The sequence below is a fragment of the Poeciliopsis prolifica genome, unplaced genomic scaffold, assembly GCF_027474105.1.
Source record: "Poeciliopsis prolifica strain line A6 unplaced genomic scaffold, Auburn_PproV2 SCAFFOLD002, whole genome shotgun sequence".
NCBI classification, from domain to species: domain Eukaryota; kingdom Metazoa; phylum Chordata; class Actinopteri; order Cyprinodontiformes; family Poeciliidae; genus Poeciliopsis; species Poeciliopsis prolifica.
The window spans coordinates 13282911-13300104 of NW_026562377.1; the positions used below are offsets into that span (position 1 = coordinate 13282911).

The 17194-nt window shown below is 38.0% G+C and overlaps 4 protein-coding genes across 4 annotated transcripts; 3 read left to right on the forward strand and 1 right to left on the reverse strand.

Annotated features, from left to right (window-relative positions):
- The first annotated feature begins 43 nt into the window (after window positions 1-43).
- dnase2b (deoxyribonuclease II beta) lies at window positions 44-4244 on the forward strand. The gene is made up of 6 exons (XM_055048015.1): window positions 44-236; window positions 361-535; window positions 1163-1241; window positions 1840-2001; window positions 2554-2751; window positions 2941-4244. Exons 1-6 carry the CDS (start codon window positions 127-129, stop codon window positions 3273-3275), a joined length of 1059 nt encoding a protein of 352 aa, XP_054903990.1. The 5' UTR covers window positions 44-126; the 3' UTR covers window positions 3276-4244.
- Window positions 4245-4636: 392 nt separating this feature from the next.
- Window positions 4637-7694, forward strand: LOC129371418 (deoxyribonuclease-2-alpha-like). Its single transcript, XM_055048004.1, has 7 exons — window positions 4637-4710; window positions 5602-5696; window positions 5774-5936; window positions 6014-6095; window positions 6186-6344; window positions 6435-6626; window positions 6740-7694. Exons 1-7 carry the CDS (start codon window positions 4699-4701, stop codon window positions 7108-7110), a joined length of 1074 nt encoding a protein of 357 aa, XP_054903979.1. The 5' UTR covers window positions 4637-4698; the 3' UTR covers window positions 7111-7694.
- A 283-nt stretch (window positions 7695-7977) lies between these two features.
- Window positions 7978-12245, forward strand: rpf1 (ribosome production factor 1 homolog). Its single transcript, XM_055044042.1, is given in 10 exon segments — window positions 7978-8290; window positions 8415-8471; window positions 8575-8655; window positions 8745-8840; window positions 9070-9160; window positions 9163-9222; window positions 9561-9643; window positions 10128-10309; window positions 11127-11253; window positions 11433-12245. Coding segments are annotated over 10 exon segments (1053 nt in total). The 5' UTR covers window positions 7978-8056; the 3' UTR covers window positions 11475-12245.
- Window positions 12246-13032: 787 nt separating this feature from the next.
- LOC129375071 (guanine nucleotide-binding protein G(I)/G(S)/G(O) subunit gamma-5) lies at window positions 13033-14494 on the reverse strand. Its single transcript, XM_055053896.1, has 3 exons — window positions 14292-14494; window positions 13984-14119; window positions 13033-13295 (listed from the first exon to the last, which is right to left on the reverse strand). Exons 1-2 carry the CDS (start codon window positions 14370-14372, stop codon window positions 13994-13996), a joined length of 207 nt encoding a protein of 68 aa, XP_054909871.1. The 5' UTR covers window positions 14373-14494; the 3' UTR covers window positions 13033-13295; window positions 13984-13993.
- Window positions 14495-17194: the final 2700 nt, after the last annotated feature.

Consider the following 17194-nt stretch of genomic DNA (forward strand, 5'->3'; position numbering starts at 1 on the left):
TATCATTGCAGCTGTGCTTTCTTTACTTTCAAAAACTCTGCCATACAGCTCACAGGCTCCAAACAGGCTTCAGACATTTTTTAAAATCCGCATTTAGCCGCGTTATTTTCAGCTAGTCTGCCCAGGATGGCCTCTCAACTCGTCCCCTGTTTCCACCTTACTGTCGTATTGTTGTGTTTCACAGTTGGCAGGAGTGACATTTCCTGCAGAAATGAAGCCGGCGAAGCTGTTGACTGGTGAGTCGATGTCACATTTTTTGTCATCTTTTTGTTGTGTGGTGGTCGCTGACACCGAGGAACGAAAAGGTGAATAAGATGATCCCCAATATTTTCCTAATCTGCTTCGATCTGTTTTTTCCAGGTTTGTCATTTACAAACTGCCCAAGTTCAGGATTGGGGAGGTTGGCAGTGGAGTGGAGTACATGTACCTGGACTCAGCAGCTGGTAGCTGGCAGAGGAGTAAATTTATGGTTAACACAACCCAAGGAGCCATGGCCAACACTCTGAATCAACTGTACAAGGGAGAGGTCTACATGGTGAGATCTGCTGCTATTGTCCATTGGCGAATGCTCTTAAGGTTTAAGGCAGACCCCTAGAATTTCTAATGTTCAAACAGGAAGCAAGCTTATATATTTCATTATATAGGTGTAGATATTTATTCAGCAGAGAAAATTCACAGATTTGTAAAGAAAATGACATTGGTTACAGTAAAGTTTCAATATTTTAGGAACTTTGTTTGAAAGCGTTGGATCAGTAGGTCAGGTTGTCAAAGTGAAATAAATTTGACACGTCAGCTGTATAATGATAAAAAAGGGATACATATTGATAATCTTTTCCAAAAAGAACACAAGCGTTACAAGTTGTTCCATCAACAAAATATCTAATATGTATAAATAATGGAAGTTTCCTCCTTCAATTGTCCATTTTTATTATTATTTTTCAAAACATCCTAAATAAATACAATGTCAGAGACAAATGTTTGAAAAAATTTTATTATCTCCTCAAATTCTGCAAAGGGGTATTCGCTGCCTGTTTCCTTCTGTTTCTGTGCCATTTTGATGTTGTGTCAAGTGAACACATCAAGTGAAAACAAATGAAAATTTACAAGCTGCCAAATACGTATTCACAGTACGTACAACACTGTAAACTAGTTTCTCTTTCAGTCAAACAGCTCAGTGTATGCACTCTACAATGACGGTGCACCACACCAGAAATACATACATTCTTATGGACACACTAAAGGTACAGTTAATCTGAAATAATTACAGTTGTACTTGTTTTATCCATAAAAGTATTTCACAGTGGTTTGGATCTTTGAATATATCCTTCATGTCCTGAAACAATGTTTGTTTGTTTTTTTCTGTGAAAGAACGTAACTTTTGTGACTGCAATGTAAAATGTGTAACATTAAGGAACTTGTAGTGTTTGATTAACTTTATGTTTGTTTTGAGTCTCTGCTTTTGTGAGGGGTTTGTAAATGCTAGCACAGTAAAAAAAAAAGAAGAAGAAAAGCATTTAAGGCATTGCTACCATAACGGCAGTAGTTAGTAGGAACAATGCATAGTATTTTAGGTTAAAGAGAAACATCTACATCTTTATAGTTAACTTTGTTCTCCAAACCAGCAGTAAAATGTTGTGATTTCGCAGTGAAGGCAGATCAAAGTGAGAGGAAATGTCCAAAGAGCAACAGCCTGATAGCTACTGTTTACCCCGACCTCCGTAACACTCTGACGAAACTTTGGTGGAAAGTTTTTTTGCAGTCTTCGTGCCTGTTTGCATGTGTGAGAGCATAGGCGTGCTTTCTTGCCTGCTCAAGTGTGTGCTTTCATGCATCCTGCAGGGGTTCTGCTCTTTGACCATTCTCAAGGTTTCTGGCTGTCCCACACCGTTCCCCATTTCCCCTCATCCCCTGAGCGAGGCTACCAGTACCCCTCCTCTGGTAGACACAATGGCCAGACTGCCCTGTGTGTCACCTACCAGTATTCACAGTTTCTCAGTATAGGTGAGTTAGTGAGTGCGTCATGAAGCAACCAGTCCTGAATGCTTATTGTGTGTGTGTGTGTGTGTGTGTGTGTGTGTGTGTGTGTGTGTGTGTGTGTGTGTGTGTGTGTGTGTGTGTGTGTGTGTTTGTGGTGTGTGTGTGTGTGTGTGTGTGTGTGTGTTGTGATCATACATTTGTGCGTGTGTGTGTAAGTCTGCTTCATAAATTATTAAGCATGTTGACACTGCTTTTTTTTTTTAATAAAAAAGAAGAAAAACGCATGCAACCATGTTATTGGACCTTTTCTCTTTTTTATATGTTTTTTCTTTGTTGTTTTCAAGCTGAATTTTACAGGATATATTTCCCATTGAAGAAAAAATTTAACATTCTAAATTTTTTTAAATTCCCAGATTTTCAAGTCTCAAAAACCTAGAATTTTAATCAGTGTGGGTACATTTTTGAGTTAAGGTACAAAAATCAGGCCTTTCCATATTTCAAATGCTATTTACGTTGTGAAAAAGATTGTTCACACCTAGTTATGTCTGTGTCTTTTTCCTTTATTTTCTTCTGCAGCACAGCAGCTCGTCTATGTTTACCCACGTTTCTACAACTGTTCTGTTCCCGCTGCGTTCTCGGCCGACCTGCCGCAGCTCCTCCAGCTGTGTGAGGGCTCCAGACCGCCACTGACCGCCAACAAGGGAATGAAGGCTCTGTTTTCTGTCAGTGGGGACAAATTTGTCAGCTTTGCAAAATCTGAGCACTTTGTGGATGGTAAGAAGTTCTAAGTTTTTAGACTTTGATTTTTAGAGATGTAGTTGCTTACTTTGAAGGCCCAGAGTAGTTGGTTTCTTGATGCTTTGAAATACCATGAACAGATAATGCATGTTCTTTGAGCTGTGTATACTTCTGTAAGGTATGTTTTTATTCTTGATGGACCTGAGTTCTCCATCTATCCCTCAGATATCTACACTGGCTGGGTGGCTCAGGTCCTGGACGCTGATCTTCTGGTGCAGACTTGGCAGACCCAAGGTCGAGCACTGCCCTCCAACTGCTCTCTGCCCAGGCACACCATGAACATCAAGAGGACTGTGCTTCCGCCATCGGTCCAGTTCGAGTCTCACTATGACCACTCAAAGTGGAGTGTGTCCCAGGCTTATGAGGACCAGGTGGTCTGCCTGGGGGATCTGAACCGGGTCAAGACTCAGATGTTACGTGGTGGGGGGCTGATCTGCTCCTACAACCCTGTGATTTACAAGGCCTTCAGAAAGTCAGTGGGCTGGTACATTAGCTGCTAAACAAGACTGAATTATTGCTGAAGATTATTCAGTCATAATCCATTTACAATGTACACAGTTAAACATGAAGTTAAGCATTTTAGATTTTAAAAATCTGTCTTATATGCATCAACTAAATTTCTTTTAACTTTTACCTGCTAGATTATTTTGATCCTGAATTGATAAAGTTAGTGTGACAAACTCGCAGTGCCTGCACGATTGTTGGAGCATTTAAGATGTGTACAGCAGCCTTAAATGATAGTGGTAGAGATTTGGTAACACTATGATTTGATGCAATCACTCTTTGCTAAGATTTCTATATTTAGTTCCAGTTCCAGTTCTAGTTTTTATTTTTTGTTTTTGTTTTTTGTTTGTTTTTTTACCACAAAGCACTGCAGAAAGCCCTCATCTGATTTTTTTCTTTTTTTCTTTTTTGTGGTATTGTCAAATAATGTTTTGCTTTCACAAATTCTCAATTGCAGATGTTGCTGCCATAACGCAAACAGTCATTAGGTTTAGGGTCCAATTACTTTTTTTTTTTTTTTACAAAGGAGCAGAATGGTTAGGAAAATTTTAATTATTTTATAAATGATGCCACCCTCTGGAAACAACTTTTCTGTATCAAATCAGATTATTTTTGTGTGATGCCGTTTTTGTTTTGTCTTTTGTTTGTTTTTAAGGACAAATTGAAACTCCACCACTCTGGAACTGGGCCGACAGGTCTGAAAAAACAAAAATAAATAACATTTTTATAATACCGTAAAAACCAGCGTGGAGAAATTTATTGCATCATGTAATTAAATCCAGTCTGTCCCCCTTCAACATTTGTTTCTATTTCATTTGTGTTAAACAGTGCCTCCTAGTGGTAAGACATAGTGAAGCCGTCATGTTATTATGTTATTTTGAACATCGAGGTGTATTACCTCCCTTCTCTGCACTGATCATGAATTCAGTTAAACAGTGGAGGCATCTGTGTTTTATTATGTATTGCTTGAGAAAAACTGAAACAAACTGCTATTATATGAATTTGTATTTGATACAGCCATTCACATATCCTGATAAAATTTTTATTTTTTTTCAGTTGAGCACCATGTTTAGTAGACAGTGAATAGAAACATCCATGTTTGTGTGCCGTCATGTTGTTTTCCAGCTCTCTATCGACATGGTGAATCTGTATGAATGTTCAGAAGATGCTAAGTGTGAGATGCACTAACAACTTTTGCTCTGATATGTTGAAACACAATGGAAGTGTCAGCAGGTGTGGAGCAACTCGGACTGTTAAAACATAAAGGGAACAATGTTTCTGTTGCTGTTCTGGTTTGAGCAACAAGGAAGCAGCTGAAAGATGAATGCGAGACGTGGGTGTGAGTTTCCTTTTCACGCTGACATGTGACACAGCAGCTTTTTCAAACAGGTTTGTAGTCCAGTTTAAAGGCGAGTGAAGATGGCAGCACCCGTAAGTGATACGTTTGTATATTTTAAAGAGAATAATAACATAAATTAGTTGTCTGAAGTCGAGTACATGCTATTATTTAAGATAAAGAAAAGACCTTTGAAATAAAGGATAGTTTTAACTCAATTTCCTTAATATTATTGGACTGTTTGCAAGTTTGGTGAATGAATGAGAGCTCACAAAGTGAAAGGAGCATAATATCTATATATATTGATATTCTGAGTAGAATTCCACTGTGGGTTTGACTTGTTCTTGTGAAGGGAGGCAGTTGTGTTGCATCACTCATTTTTATTCGTCCAGGAAATGCATTTTATAGAAAACCAGAACATGCTTCAAATATATGAAACCCAGATATAGATAACAAAGGTAATGAGCACAACAATCTTGCATATTTTCAGAAGGCTGCTCCATAACTCCTTAAGATAACATATAAACAAAGAAATAACTGAAAAGTTTGACTTCTAACATGATATGGTTGAAGCCTTAGTTATTATCCAGCAGTTGCACTGCAGTATTTATGCAAAACGCCCTGCATCGGTTTTTCAGCTTATCGTCTACTTCAAGCCGAGTTTCCAGTTAATCTCTCTTATGAATCATCTTGCTGGCGCTAAAATACTATTTCATCATATCAGTCAAAATAGTGCATTTGACTAATGATTAAATGTTAAAATGTCAGGGTTGCGATGCTAAGATTCCACATAATATGTGTACAAAATCTTGACTATAAGTTTGATCCAATGTCTGTCTCAAACGTTGTGGTGTCTTCTAAACAACAACAAAATCTCTTTATGTTAAGGCTTAGTAAGCAGCTTAATCACCACAACTAACCCTGAGTTTATGTAATCAAGCCCAAGTATTTCCTTTTTGTATTTATGTTTGTTTTAATTGTTTCAGACTCTAATCAGATTCCTCCTCAGTATTGGACTTCTTTATAAAGCGTGTTATTCAGACGTGAAGTGCAGGAACGACAGAGGAGAGGATGTTGACTGGTCAGTGAAGATTTCTGACAATATTCTTACCTCTGGTGAGCTTAAACTGAATTAACTACTCACATCTTCACCATTAGGTATATTGTGTATAAACTGCCTAATATGAAAGATGGTGGACTGTCGTATTTGTACATGGATGAGAGCACCGGTGGGTGGAAACTCAGCAAGGAGAAAATCAACAGTAAAACTGGCTTTCTAGCACAAACACTGAAACCTCTTCTTGACTTCTACACCAAAAAGGTGAGATTTCATCATCATCAAAAAAAAACTTTTTTAAAGGACATTGTTTTATTTCTCTATTCTTTTTTAATGGTCAGACTGAAGGGTTTGGATACATGCTCTACAATGATCAGCCTCCAAACCCATACTCTGCTCCTTCATCATTCGGTCACAGTAAAGGTGGGCCCAATACTTTTCAACCAAATTGCACACAAAGTTCAGGTAGGCTGTCCAATTAACTCGTTTGCACATTTATTTTATTTCTTTCAGGGATTGTGATGTTGGATCGCAACTTTGGACTTTGGCTTTCACACAGCACACCCAAATTTCCAACATATCGCAGTGCAGAGTTCTGGCCAGGCAGTGGAAAAGCAAATGCTCAAACATTTCTTTGTGTTACTTTCCCCTACCGGCAGTTTAAAGAAATAGGTAAGTTACTGGAGAAGCTTCCTGGAGTTGCACACTAGATTTTAAAAAAAAGTATTAAACTCTTTTAAATTATGCCATTTAAATCCTCAGGGCTGCAGCTCATGTACATCCATGCCTATCCATTTGACTCTGAAATGCCAACAACTTTTCATGAGGAGCTGCGTTGTGTTGCACAGAGAAGCTGCTACCCAAAACGAAAGCCCTGGTTTAGTGTGGAGAGGCTGACATCAGCAGCAGGGAGGACTTTCACTAGCTTTGCAAAATACACACGATTTAAAGATGGTGAGTTTTGGCACTGATCCACAAAATGTTTTTTTTTTTTTTTTTAAATGAAGAAAACTTCTGAAGTTTGTTGTCTTAAAACTGATAATGATCTCTGTCCTGTTACATCCCAGACCTCTACTCTGGTCTCATCGTGAACGAAATGCCCGACGACCTTTTTGTGAAGAGCTGGGGGAAGCTGAGTAAACCTCTATCCTCTAACTGCAGCTCAAGGCTCAATCATCATGTCTTCAACGTAAAGGAAGTGCAGCTGCAGAAGGGGAAGGTTGTCAGTGACACCGTGGATCACTCTAAGTGGAGTGTGACTTCAGACGGTGGCTGGACCTGCATCTCGGATATGAACAGGGAGGTCAGTCAGATGAGCAGAGGAGGAGGAGCGATCTGTACTGAAGACACACGAGTGGGACAAGCTTTCAGGTCACTGATCTTAGACCATGAACCGTGTAAAAAGTTTCAACCTAAGGCTGACAAGAGAGAACTGTAAAGGCTTACAGTCATAAAAATCAATCATTTTTTGTTACACCAGGGGATTTTCTTTTATCAAATACTCCAAGCAAGTGACGTGTATTTAATAGAGATATATATGTATGCATGAAATCACTTAGAAATCGCTTAGACTAAAATTTTTGCAAGGATGACTTTTTTGTATTTCAATTATCATGTCTACCAGAATCTGAAATGGTATTAATGGGAGCCTGAAGAAAGACATGGATTTTACTAAATATAATTTGGGGATAATGACAGGGTACTTAAGAATTTAAGATTTATTAATATATTTATATGGATATCATGGTTTTGTCTTTTTCTAGTGTACAAAAAGCAATAATATATTTATACAGTATGTTATAATCTATAGACAAACTGGAGATGAAAGGGAGGACCACTGATACTTCATCCTGCTACTTAAACGGCAAAAAAAATTAATCACATGTAATGTATCTCATTCAAATACTGTTTAATAAGATTTATTTTCTGTAATGTATGTGTACTTTAAATATTTGAATTAAGAGTTTTTATTGATTGATCTAAATTTCCATGTCAAAATTATGGCTTGAAAACTGACAATAATTTTGGAACTCAGTATATAATTTTGAATGTCTGAATTGTGACATTAAAAGTCAAAGTTATAAATTTAACATTCAAATATGTGACTTTTTGATTTCATCATCATGCCTCAAACTAACTCAGAATTATCACAAATGCGCAAATCAAATGCGCGTCAGTGAAATGTGGCCGTTTTGGATTGTTTATAATCTTCTCAATAGGGACGAGTGAGAAAGTCATTACACCTCCTCGCCACTAGAGGTCCCCCTCTTTCATTGCTGAAGTTGAATCCGTTCACCTCTCGTTCGAGGAAGTGAACGCAGTAGAACAGACTGCCTGTAAACACGTGAAGCAGCGACTCAAAACAGACCGCTTACATACGAAAGATGGATATTACCGAAGTTCCCACGGACCAGGGCAGCAAGAGCAAGAAGAAGAAGAAGCCAATGAAAGCAAAGGCGAAGGTTAAAAACGTGGAGGTGAAGGAAGAGAGCAGCGCCGCGGAGAACCAGGCCCATCCGACCGAGACCGCGTTTCCCCCGGCATTCAGCGTCTCCGAGATCAAGAACAAACAGCGGAGACACGTCATGTTCATGAAGTTCAAGCAGGAGAAGAGGAAGGTAAACCCATTCTACAGAAGAGTTCATGTTTCTTTTATAAGTCACCCTGAGCAGATCATACTGTTGACGCATTCAGCTGTTAAAATGGAGTGTTCAAAACAGCATGTGTATTTCTGACTTTTAGCAAAAACTTCAATTGAAGAAGAAAAGGAGGAAAGAAAGAGAAGCATTAGGGGACAAGGTGAGTGTTTACTATTATTTCTTAATTATAATCCAGGTAAGTGCATTCTTATTTATTTTTCCATACCAGTCATTCACTCCATGTTGATCTGTTTACAACTCAGGCGCCACCAAAGGAGGTCCCCAAAACGATAGAAAACCAGAGAGTGTTTGATGAGACAACAGTTGATCCAGAAGACGAAGAGGTTTGGATTTTGTTGTTTTGGTCTTTCTACGTGTGTGAGTGTTTCTTTTAACGAACATTCGTTGTTTTGTTCATTTTGCTCATCACCAGGTTGCTTTTGATGAGGGAACTGATGAATTTTCAGCATATTTCAACGGGTTGACAAACCCCAAAGTGCTCATCACTACATCAGACAGACCCAGAGGGGTGAGTTTTGGGATTATCTGCAATTTTTAATTCAGAGCTATTTTAAAAAAGAAACTATATATGTGATGTCATGTCATCTGTAAGGTTGCATTGTGAAGTAGTATTTTATTTGAGTAAAATGTAACCCTTTTGGTTAAAAATAGAAATTACATTGAAATCTAGATTGTTTAACTGAAATGTTAGAGTCGTGGACGTCAACCTTGTTAACTGTGTCATTTGTGTCTTGCAGAGAACAGTGAGGTTTTGTGAGCAGCTGGCCAGTGTCATCCCAAACGCCCATGTTTACTACAGAAGAGGCCTCGCCCTGAAGAGGATCATTCCCAGTGTGTTGCCAGGGACTTCACATACATGATGGTCATCAACCAGGATCGCCTCGTGCCCAGTATCCTGACTTCCTCATGTCATCAGAGGGATAATGACACCGGGAAATTTGTTTAGATACATTCAGTTTTTGTTCCCACTTGAATCATTATTTTGACTGTTACTCTTCTGGCTTCACAAAATGTTGTAAATTCATCCTCATCACATGATATGTCTACAGAGTCCAAGCTCTAAGAATATACTAGAATGAATATTTATAGAAATGTTGTTTTACTTACCATCTGGGTTCTGCGATTGCAAGAAACCAAAGCTGAGTGGTATAAAGTTTTTTTTGTTGTTGTTGTTTTTTTAATATACTTTCTATTTTGTCTAATCTGGATCCTTAACAGTTATTTTCAGACGGTTTGGTTCTCTGTCACCTTCCTGACGGGCCAACTGCACACTTCAAAGTCAGCAGTGTTCGACTAAGAAAAGAAATAAAGGCGAGTCAAATAAATATATCCTTAATATTAATGCCTTTTGGGGATACAAATCTTGAGTTCTCATCTTCCAAAACCGGCGTTGTGTTTCCTACACAGTTTAAAAATAAGCTAGAATTTCATTCAAGTAGTTTCCATGCCTGGATAAATGTGGAACAGTATTTGATTTTAATAGTTTTTATCTGTCCGACTGATTAAATCTGCTGTTGATCCATTAACTTTTTATTGCATCTAATGCAATAAGTTGGTCAGTGAGTCAATCCGTCAATCAGGCGTAAGATAAATTCCATGTGAACTTTTCCAATTGGGTTTTAATAATTGAATGAAAAGGGTTAAAAACTCTAAAAATTTCACATAAAAATGTGTACAAACCCTGTGTTCTTATGCTTGTTTGCTCTTTTCCTAGTTAAATACCATTTCTTCTAGTAGTTGAAGACAAACCTCAGCTCTCATACTGATGCACTGCTCTCCTTTTTCCTGTTTTTAGAGACGAGGTAAAGAGCCAACCGAACACTATCCAGAGGTGATTCTCAACAACTTCACCACCCGCCTCGGACACAGCATTGGTCGTCTGTTCGCCGCTCTGTTCCCACAGAACCCTCAGTTTGTGGGTCGACAGGTCGCCACCTTTCACAACCAGAGAGACTTCATCTTTTTCAGATTCCACAGGTAAATGTTCAAGCTTGATCAGGAAGACATCCTTACATTTACTGGAATGCTGCTTTTTTTCCTTTATGTGGATATAAGTAACACAAAATCTTAGATGTAGATAGTTCATAGAGATTTTTCTGTATGTCACTTAGGATGACATAGTTATTAAATTATAATTATGCTTGATAAATTCAAGAATTATTAATAATACATTATTTTAAGCTTTCTTAGCATTTCAAACCACGTGATTTGGGCAAATATTTTGTTTCCTTCCTTGCTTCTAGACTGTACCTCACTGACTGCCGGTCTTCAGATCATGCTTTTCTGCATTATGTTTTATTTTTTATATTAATTTTGTGAATTACACCAGACCTTCCTGCTGAAAAATATCCACACACAATGATGCAGCCACCCATCCATTTCAAAGTTGGGATGGTGTTCTCAGGCTGGCAGGCGGCCCCTTTTTTTTTTCCCCAGAAGTTAGTGATAGTCATTATTTAATCTGCTTTTGGAGTACAGAGTGGACCTGTAGCTCATGTCGATACACGACATGTTTCACTGTGGATGGTGACATTCTCTGACCTGCATCTTCACAAGGTCTTTCTTTTTTTAGATGTAGGTGAAGGTCCTTAAGGAAAGTCTTTACACGCGTCAGGTTGTCTCTCTTTTCATGACTTTCCAGTGCTGGAGTTTTCAACCTGTCATAGTGTGTGTGATTATTTTATCTAGCAATAAGTAAAATGACCATAAATTTAAAAAAAATATGGAGTCATGGTCAAATGGCTTAATTTATTTCAAATGAGGTCAAATAAACTAATTATGGTATTTCTGTAAGGTATATCTTCAAGAACGAGAAGAAAGTTGGTATTCAGGAGCTGGGACCTCGCTTCACTCTAAAACTCCGATCTCTGCAGAAGGGCACGTTTGACTCCAAGTATGGAGAGTACGAATGGGTGCTGAAGGTGAGTCGGTTTAATAAAAAAGGAACTTTAATTGACTTTTTCATATCAACTGGATTTGCTTGTTTAAATCTGCTCATCTGTTATTACAATCTATTGTAGTATTTTAATGAGATGCTGCCTGGAGAACACATCAGTGGTTTTCTTCCTTACTGTGACACAAAAATATTTTCATCTTTCAGCGCCACGAGATGGATGCCTGCAGACGGAAGTTCCAGCTTTGAGTTGGACTTTTATTGGTCAGAAAAGATCCCGACCTAATGTCCCGCAAATATTTATGGACTTACACAAATTTGCTTCAGTTTCTTTTTGAAAGAAACCTGTTAGCTGTACAAAGATCCTGATGCAGCTTTTAGAGATGAGGTGATGCTATGTTGTTCATGTATACAGTTATATATGAAGATGAGTTTCAGACTGCAGAGATGAGCTAATGTGAGAAAGTACAAGAGATGTTAATTTCTTGAGACTTGCCTCTCAGTGATAAAGTCAACACAAAATGTGCATCTTTCTTTTTTAACCTTCATGTTTGTTTGGGTCAAGATTGACACATTTTCAAGTTTAACTATGTGAAAAATACAAGTTATATTTTATTGGAACTTATCCTCAGAAATAGGCATTGTAACAGGACTGTAAATGAATAGAATCGGTTATGGTGCTCTGGGTCAGAGCACAGGAAAACCAGGTTTTGGTCTATGGGCTAATATAAGGCTCAACATTTTCAATATACTCATCCTCCGCCAAACTGAGGAAAATCATTTCGGTTAGTTGGGTCTTGTTTCGAGTATGTGGATAAAGGTCAAAGCTTAGATTCTGCAATGTTTGTCTTTTTTAGCTTGACAACTTCATTACTGCTGACAATTCCCAAACCTGTCATGCTTTTCTCCTCCTGTATACTCAGTTATTGTGGTTTTCATTGTTCAGGTATGGAATAATTTCAAGTTTGTACTTGCTAAGGTTGAATTTATGAAAGATATCTTACTCCTTTAACTACTAAACTGTGTGGATCTTTTTTTTTAGCCAGTTCAATTAGTTTTATCCTTTAAATTATTTATTACAGGTGTGCTTCAATGTACCAGAAACAGATCTTTTCTGTCTTTCAGAGATAAAATTAGTGTAATAAAACTATTAAATTGATTTTATATTCTAAACAAAATACTAGTAGGGCAAAAATCCAATGTTTTCTACATGGATTTTAATGCATCAAGTTGAAGAAAATTTTGTTTTTATGTGCTAAATTGTTACAACAACAAAAAAAAAAAAGACCATTCAACAAAGTGATACTAAAACTTAGCAAAGCTAAAATTGAAAGTTACTTTGAAATATTGCAGGGAAAAAGGGGGAGGCTTCAATAGTATTAGACATTTGTCAGCATGACTGTATTAAAGGCAAGTAGAAAATGCAGCAAGCATGTAGATGGAAACGCAGATCAAACTAAAGAATATAGATTGAGTCACAATGAATTGGGACACTTTAAAGGAAGTTACTAACACAAGTCTGAGCATGACGAATCTTCACCTTGAGGATTCATGCAGTGTCTCAGTCAGTGTAACTGACGGAGAGCGATAACATCTCACCAGGACTTGCATTTCTAAAGAAGTATTTTTCTTCCAAGTCTGATAAATGACGACATCAGACGACAGGTTCAAGCTCCAAGTGAAGAATGAAAACTTTGTGACAGCGGACTATTCCAGAAAATTGGTTAGGTTCATATTGCTGCAGTTTTTTATTTTTGAGTTGGATAAAAGTCAAGTTGATGAGAAAAAGAGCATGAAGCTGGACGTCTACAATGCGGAAATAATTCAGTTTTATTGAGGCAAGAAACATTTACATTTCAGAAGGCACATGTGTTAGTTCTATGCAGGAAGGCTGAGGCATTTCAAATGCACCCAAGAAGAAAAATGTGTAATTTTTTTTAAAAGGCGGGTTAAAGTTTAAAAAGGCTCAAGTTAAAATTCCTGGCCCAAATTCCCAAAGACTCCTGAGACGATTCCAGTCCATTTAGCAGGATTCTGCAGCTCACCTCAATGAGGCATGTAATCCAAAACCTGGAGAAAACATCATATTAGTAAAACATACGATACATGGCAAACACTCGAAATTTTACTGGGATGAACTTCAAATGGATTAACCCTTCTATAAGCTAATTAAATGGAACACCATCACACATTTTGGCATTTTTGTTTTAAAATTCTCCAATAAACTACCTTTTTATTTATCCCTGTACACAATTCTAGTTTTCATATTTTACTTATAGTCTTGGCCTATCTACTTTTCAGGTCCAGTATTTTGGTAAAAGCAGTTCATTTGAAAAGGTAATTTATTAATACATGGCTTGGCATTTCAGAAAACTCATTCAACCTTTGAGTAAAAACTGTTTAACAAATAGTAAAAGTTGCTAAAAACTTATTTTAAACCATTTTTATTTTAACCTTTTTATGTCTATGCCACTTAAAGCTGAACCAAAGTGCACATAAAATGAAAATAGTAAATAGAAAAATTTGAAAGACTTTTTGTAAATACAAAAACTTTTAATAGTAGTAATTATGTGGCTTATTAAAAAAAGGAAGGATGCCAAATTGTACACGTGTAAAATATCCCTTTACTCTTTAAAGAGGCTTAGAGGAAGTTTTGCTTGAATCAAAACTGACAGTAATACACCTGGCTGCCATAAAACCAAGCCCTGTAAGCGTCCATTGAAAGTCTTGAGCAGGTAAAGTTGATGTTGGTACTCACAGAGTCAGTACTATAGGAAGGAGCAGACTTTCTGCGGTCTGAACGGGTTGTTGCTGGAAGACATGCCGGTGAGCAGAGGGTCCTGCTGGGCGTTCTGGAGGCAAAACTGCTGGAGGTCCGCTGCGGCCTGCGAGACCTGGAGCAAACACGTTCAAAATGTAATAAACCGCTTATGCCCAAACGAATAGAGCCAAACGAAACCTCGCCACAACCCGGACCGCTTCGACAAAAACGGTTAACATTACAGAAACACCGAAATGACCGAGACAGACACACGCCCTAAGAGCGACTAAATGTATAAAACTTACCTTAACTCTGTTTATACCCGCTTCAAAGCGCAACTGTTTAACAACTTTCTTCATGGCGACAATGTTGGATGGTCCCGGCATAACTGCGACCTGGAATGGCTACGATATTCAGAATAATAAGTGTGGGAAAAGTTTACACAAGCTAGTCGACGCCAGTAGCTACCAAGCTAACTTTTTTCTTCTTCCAAGGAATAAGCTTCCGGTTTTTCTTTTTTTTTTTTAAAGGCGTGCCCGCTAGTGCTGCATTCACGTGTCGTCTGGAAATAAGGGACACTTTCAGATGTTTTCACTGCACTACTTATCTCGTGCTTTTACGTTAAACATATATTCTTTGTGTGTTCCATGTTTGGCAGTTTTGGTTTTTTAACGAATATGAGGGGAATAAAATTAGTCATGCTTTATGTCTAAGATCTCTGTAAATTGCATATCAGTAGAACTAGTTTTGCTACATTGCACAAAATCACTAGCGTTACTTAACATAAGATCTGCTATAAATCTGCAATAGACCTTTTTCACGGCAATCGGAAGTTGTATCTGATAGTGCTGCGGCACTTCCTGTTTTGGTGACTGTAATTCAACTACTCTGAAAATGGCTCTCCTTCTCCGGTACTTTTCATCGTCCTTACTTAATTTGCCAGCCCTTTCTTTCGCTGATGCGGAGGAAATCTCAGCGGCTAATTCATCCACCAACAAACGTATGAAAGGATACAAGTTCTTCCACGAAAAATATATCCACCGCTATCAATGTAAGAATAGACGTAGCTTAGCGAGCTAACCGCTAGCTACAATATATGAACTACACAAACATCGTAATGAAGCTTAACTTAGTTTGCTAAATTACGTGGAATATTGGAGACAAACATAATTTAAACTTTTCAATTATATTCTGATTACGTTCTGAAATGTATTTGCCAGTACAGTTTGTGAAAAACAGCATGCTAGGACTTAGTTATGAGAGACTAGATGACGCTTGATGTTGAGACTGTGCTTTACTCCTGCATGCCTGCAGTGTCCAATATTGTCGAGGGACAGGTAGTTGTCAGAGCTAGATGCTTCAGATCCATGAAGAAAAATGAGGAAAGGCATAAGCTGCAGATTTGAAACAGTCAGAAAGCCGGTTGGCTCTTGTTCTGTAGTTCGAGTTCCTGATCATATGTGACAGATGAAGAACTTCCACTACGACTTCTGGACAACTCAGAGCTTTTTTCTAACATCTTCCTGTTCAGAGGGAACTATTTATTTTCTGTTTTTGTTGCGGTTGAATCAGTCTGTGTTTTTTCTGCTGTTGTTGAAGCTTCAAACTAGAATCTATTGTTCAAAGCTAAACATGCTATATGTATATATGTGTTACTAAAACAGTTGTCTGTTTTAGATATCACTGGGTGTTGGAAAAGAAAAGGCTGAATTACTGGTTTTTGCAATAATGTAGTTGCACTTCTTTAGCAGACTGCACACTACTACCAACTCCAGCTGCAACTGTTCCTGCTGCACTGGGCCTGCACAAGTGATTTACAAAGATGGCACAGACCAAGAACACAGGTAAGAAAAAAAGAGTGGAACTATGTCCTATGGGATGTGATATATAAATATACTAGATATACTAAATTATACATTGCATATACTGTCATACACATATGGTCTTAAAATAACAGTACTATAATTATGTACACAATTTATTCCTCCTTGATTGTGTGGCACTGCCATTTACGTTCCTTTGATATAGGTGATTTCCTTTGATTTTATATGGTGATTATATAATCACCATATAAAATTTGTTGTAATCTCAATATTGTGTCAAATATAATTCTCTCATAGTTTGTTTGGAATATTTCTTTTTTGTAGGCAATGGAAAAAAACAGGCTCAACTGCTATCAATTAATTTATGTGCAAGTTGGGTAAAAAATCTAAACTGTGCCAAATCAGTCCCATTATGTCCTAACAAACTGCTCACTCATCCATTTATTTGTTCTTTATTTTGATATCTTTCTGTGTCTTTCTTGTAAGGGTATACATTCTGAACCTGCCAGCAACATGGTGGTGCGAAACCCAAAACTATGGGGACAAGATATCTGCACTCCACACTTTACAGAGCTTACACAGGTATAACATTGGTTTATGTTTTTACACGTATGTTCCTTTGTCAAAATTTATTATGATTATGTCACTGATATTTGTAGGACCACTTCCAGATCCCGACATTCTGGCATCAGGAGAAAAACTACGCCAGCTGAAGTTCCAACCACTTATCGCTCTTGTCCTAGATGGTCTTCACATTTGGAGCTGGTTCCATCCAAATTTGGGTCTGTGCAACAGGGCTCACCAATGTCTATCAGTGCCCACCTGAACAGTCCTCTGGTAGCATCATTCTGCACCACATGGCTCCAGACTTCCCTTCTCTTCCTTTGATGCTGCATAGTCTTCCAAATATGTGCCCACAAGTGTGTAATTGTGCCACACTTGGTCAACTTATGCATCTTCATTCTGCAAGTGTCACTGGAAATGTCTTATGAAATAGAAGCCAGAACAAGAGAGGAGTCCAGATGTCCTGCATGGGTACATCTTCGACAACCAAGACTTACTGCTAGCCGTTTCCGTGATGCTTGCAGAGGAAGTGCAGAGGAGAGTCTGCTGCCACAGCACTGGCATCTCGGATGATTCGGGGCTCCACTAGACAAACTGCCGCCATGAAGCGTGGTCTGCTGGTGGAGTCTGAGGTTGTGTTCATGTCAATGCAATAAGAATTATAAAATGTGTAAGTAACCCTTTTGTTCCTTTGCATTTCAAATATCCAATCTCAAGCTGTGGGAATCACTGTAAATAGTTGTTACTCATGAAACATACAGAGATGTGCAAATGTCTTTAAAAGGCAGTTGAATAATTTACAAAAATTTGTTTTCTTAACT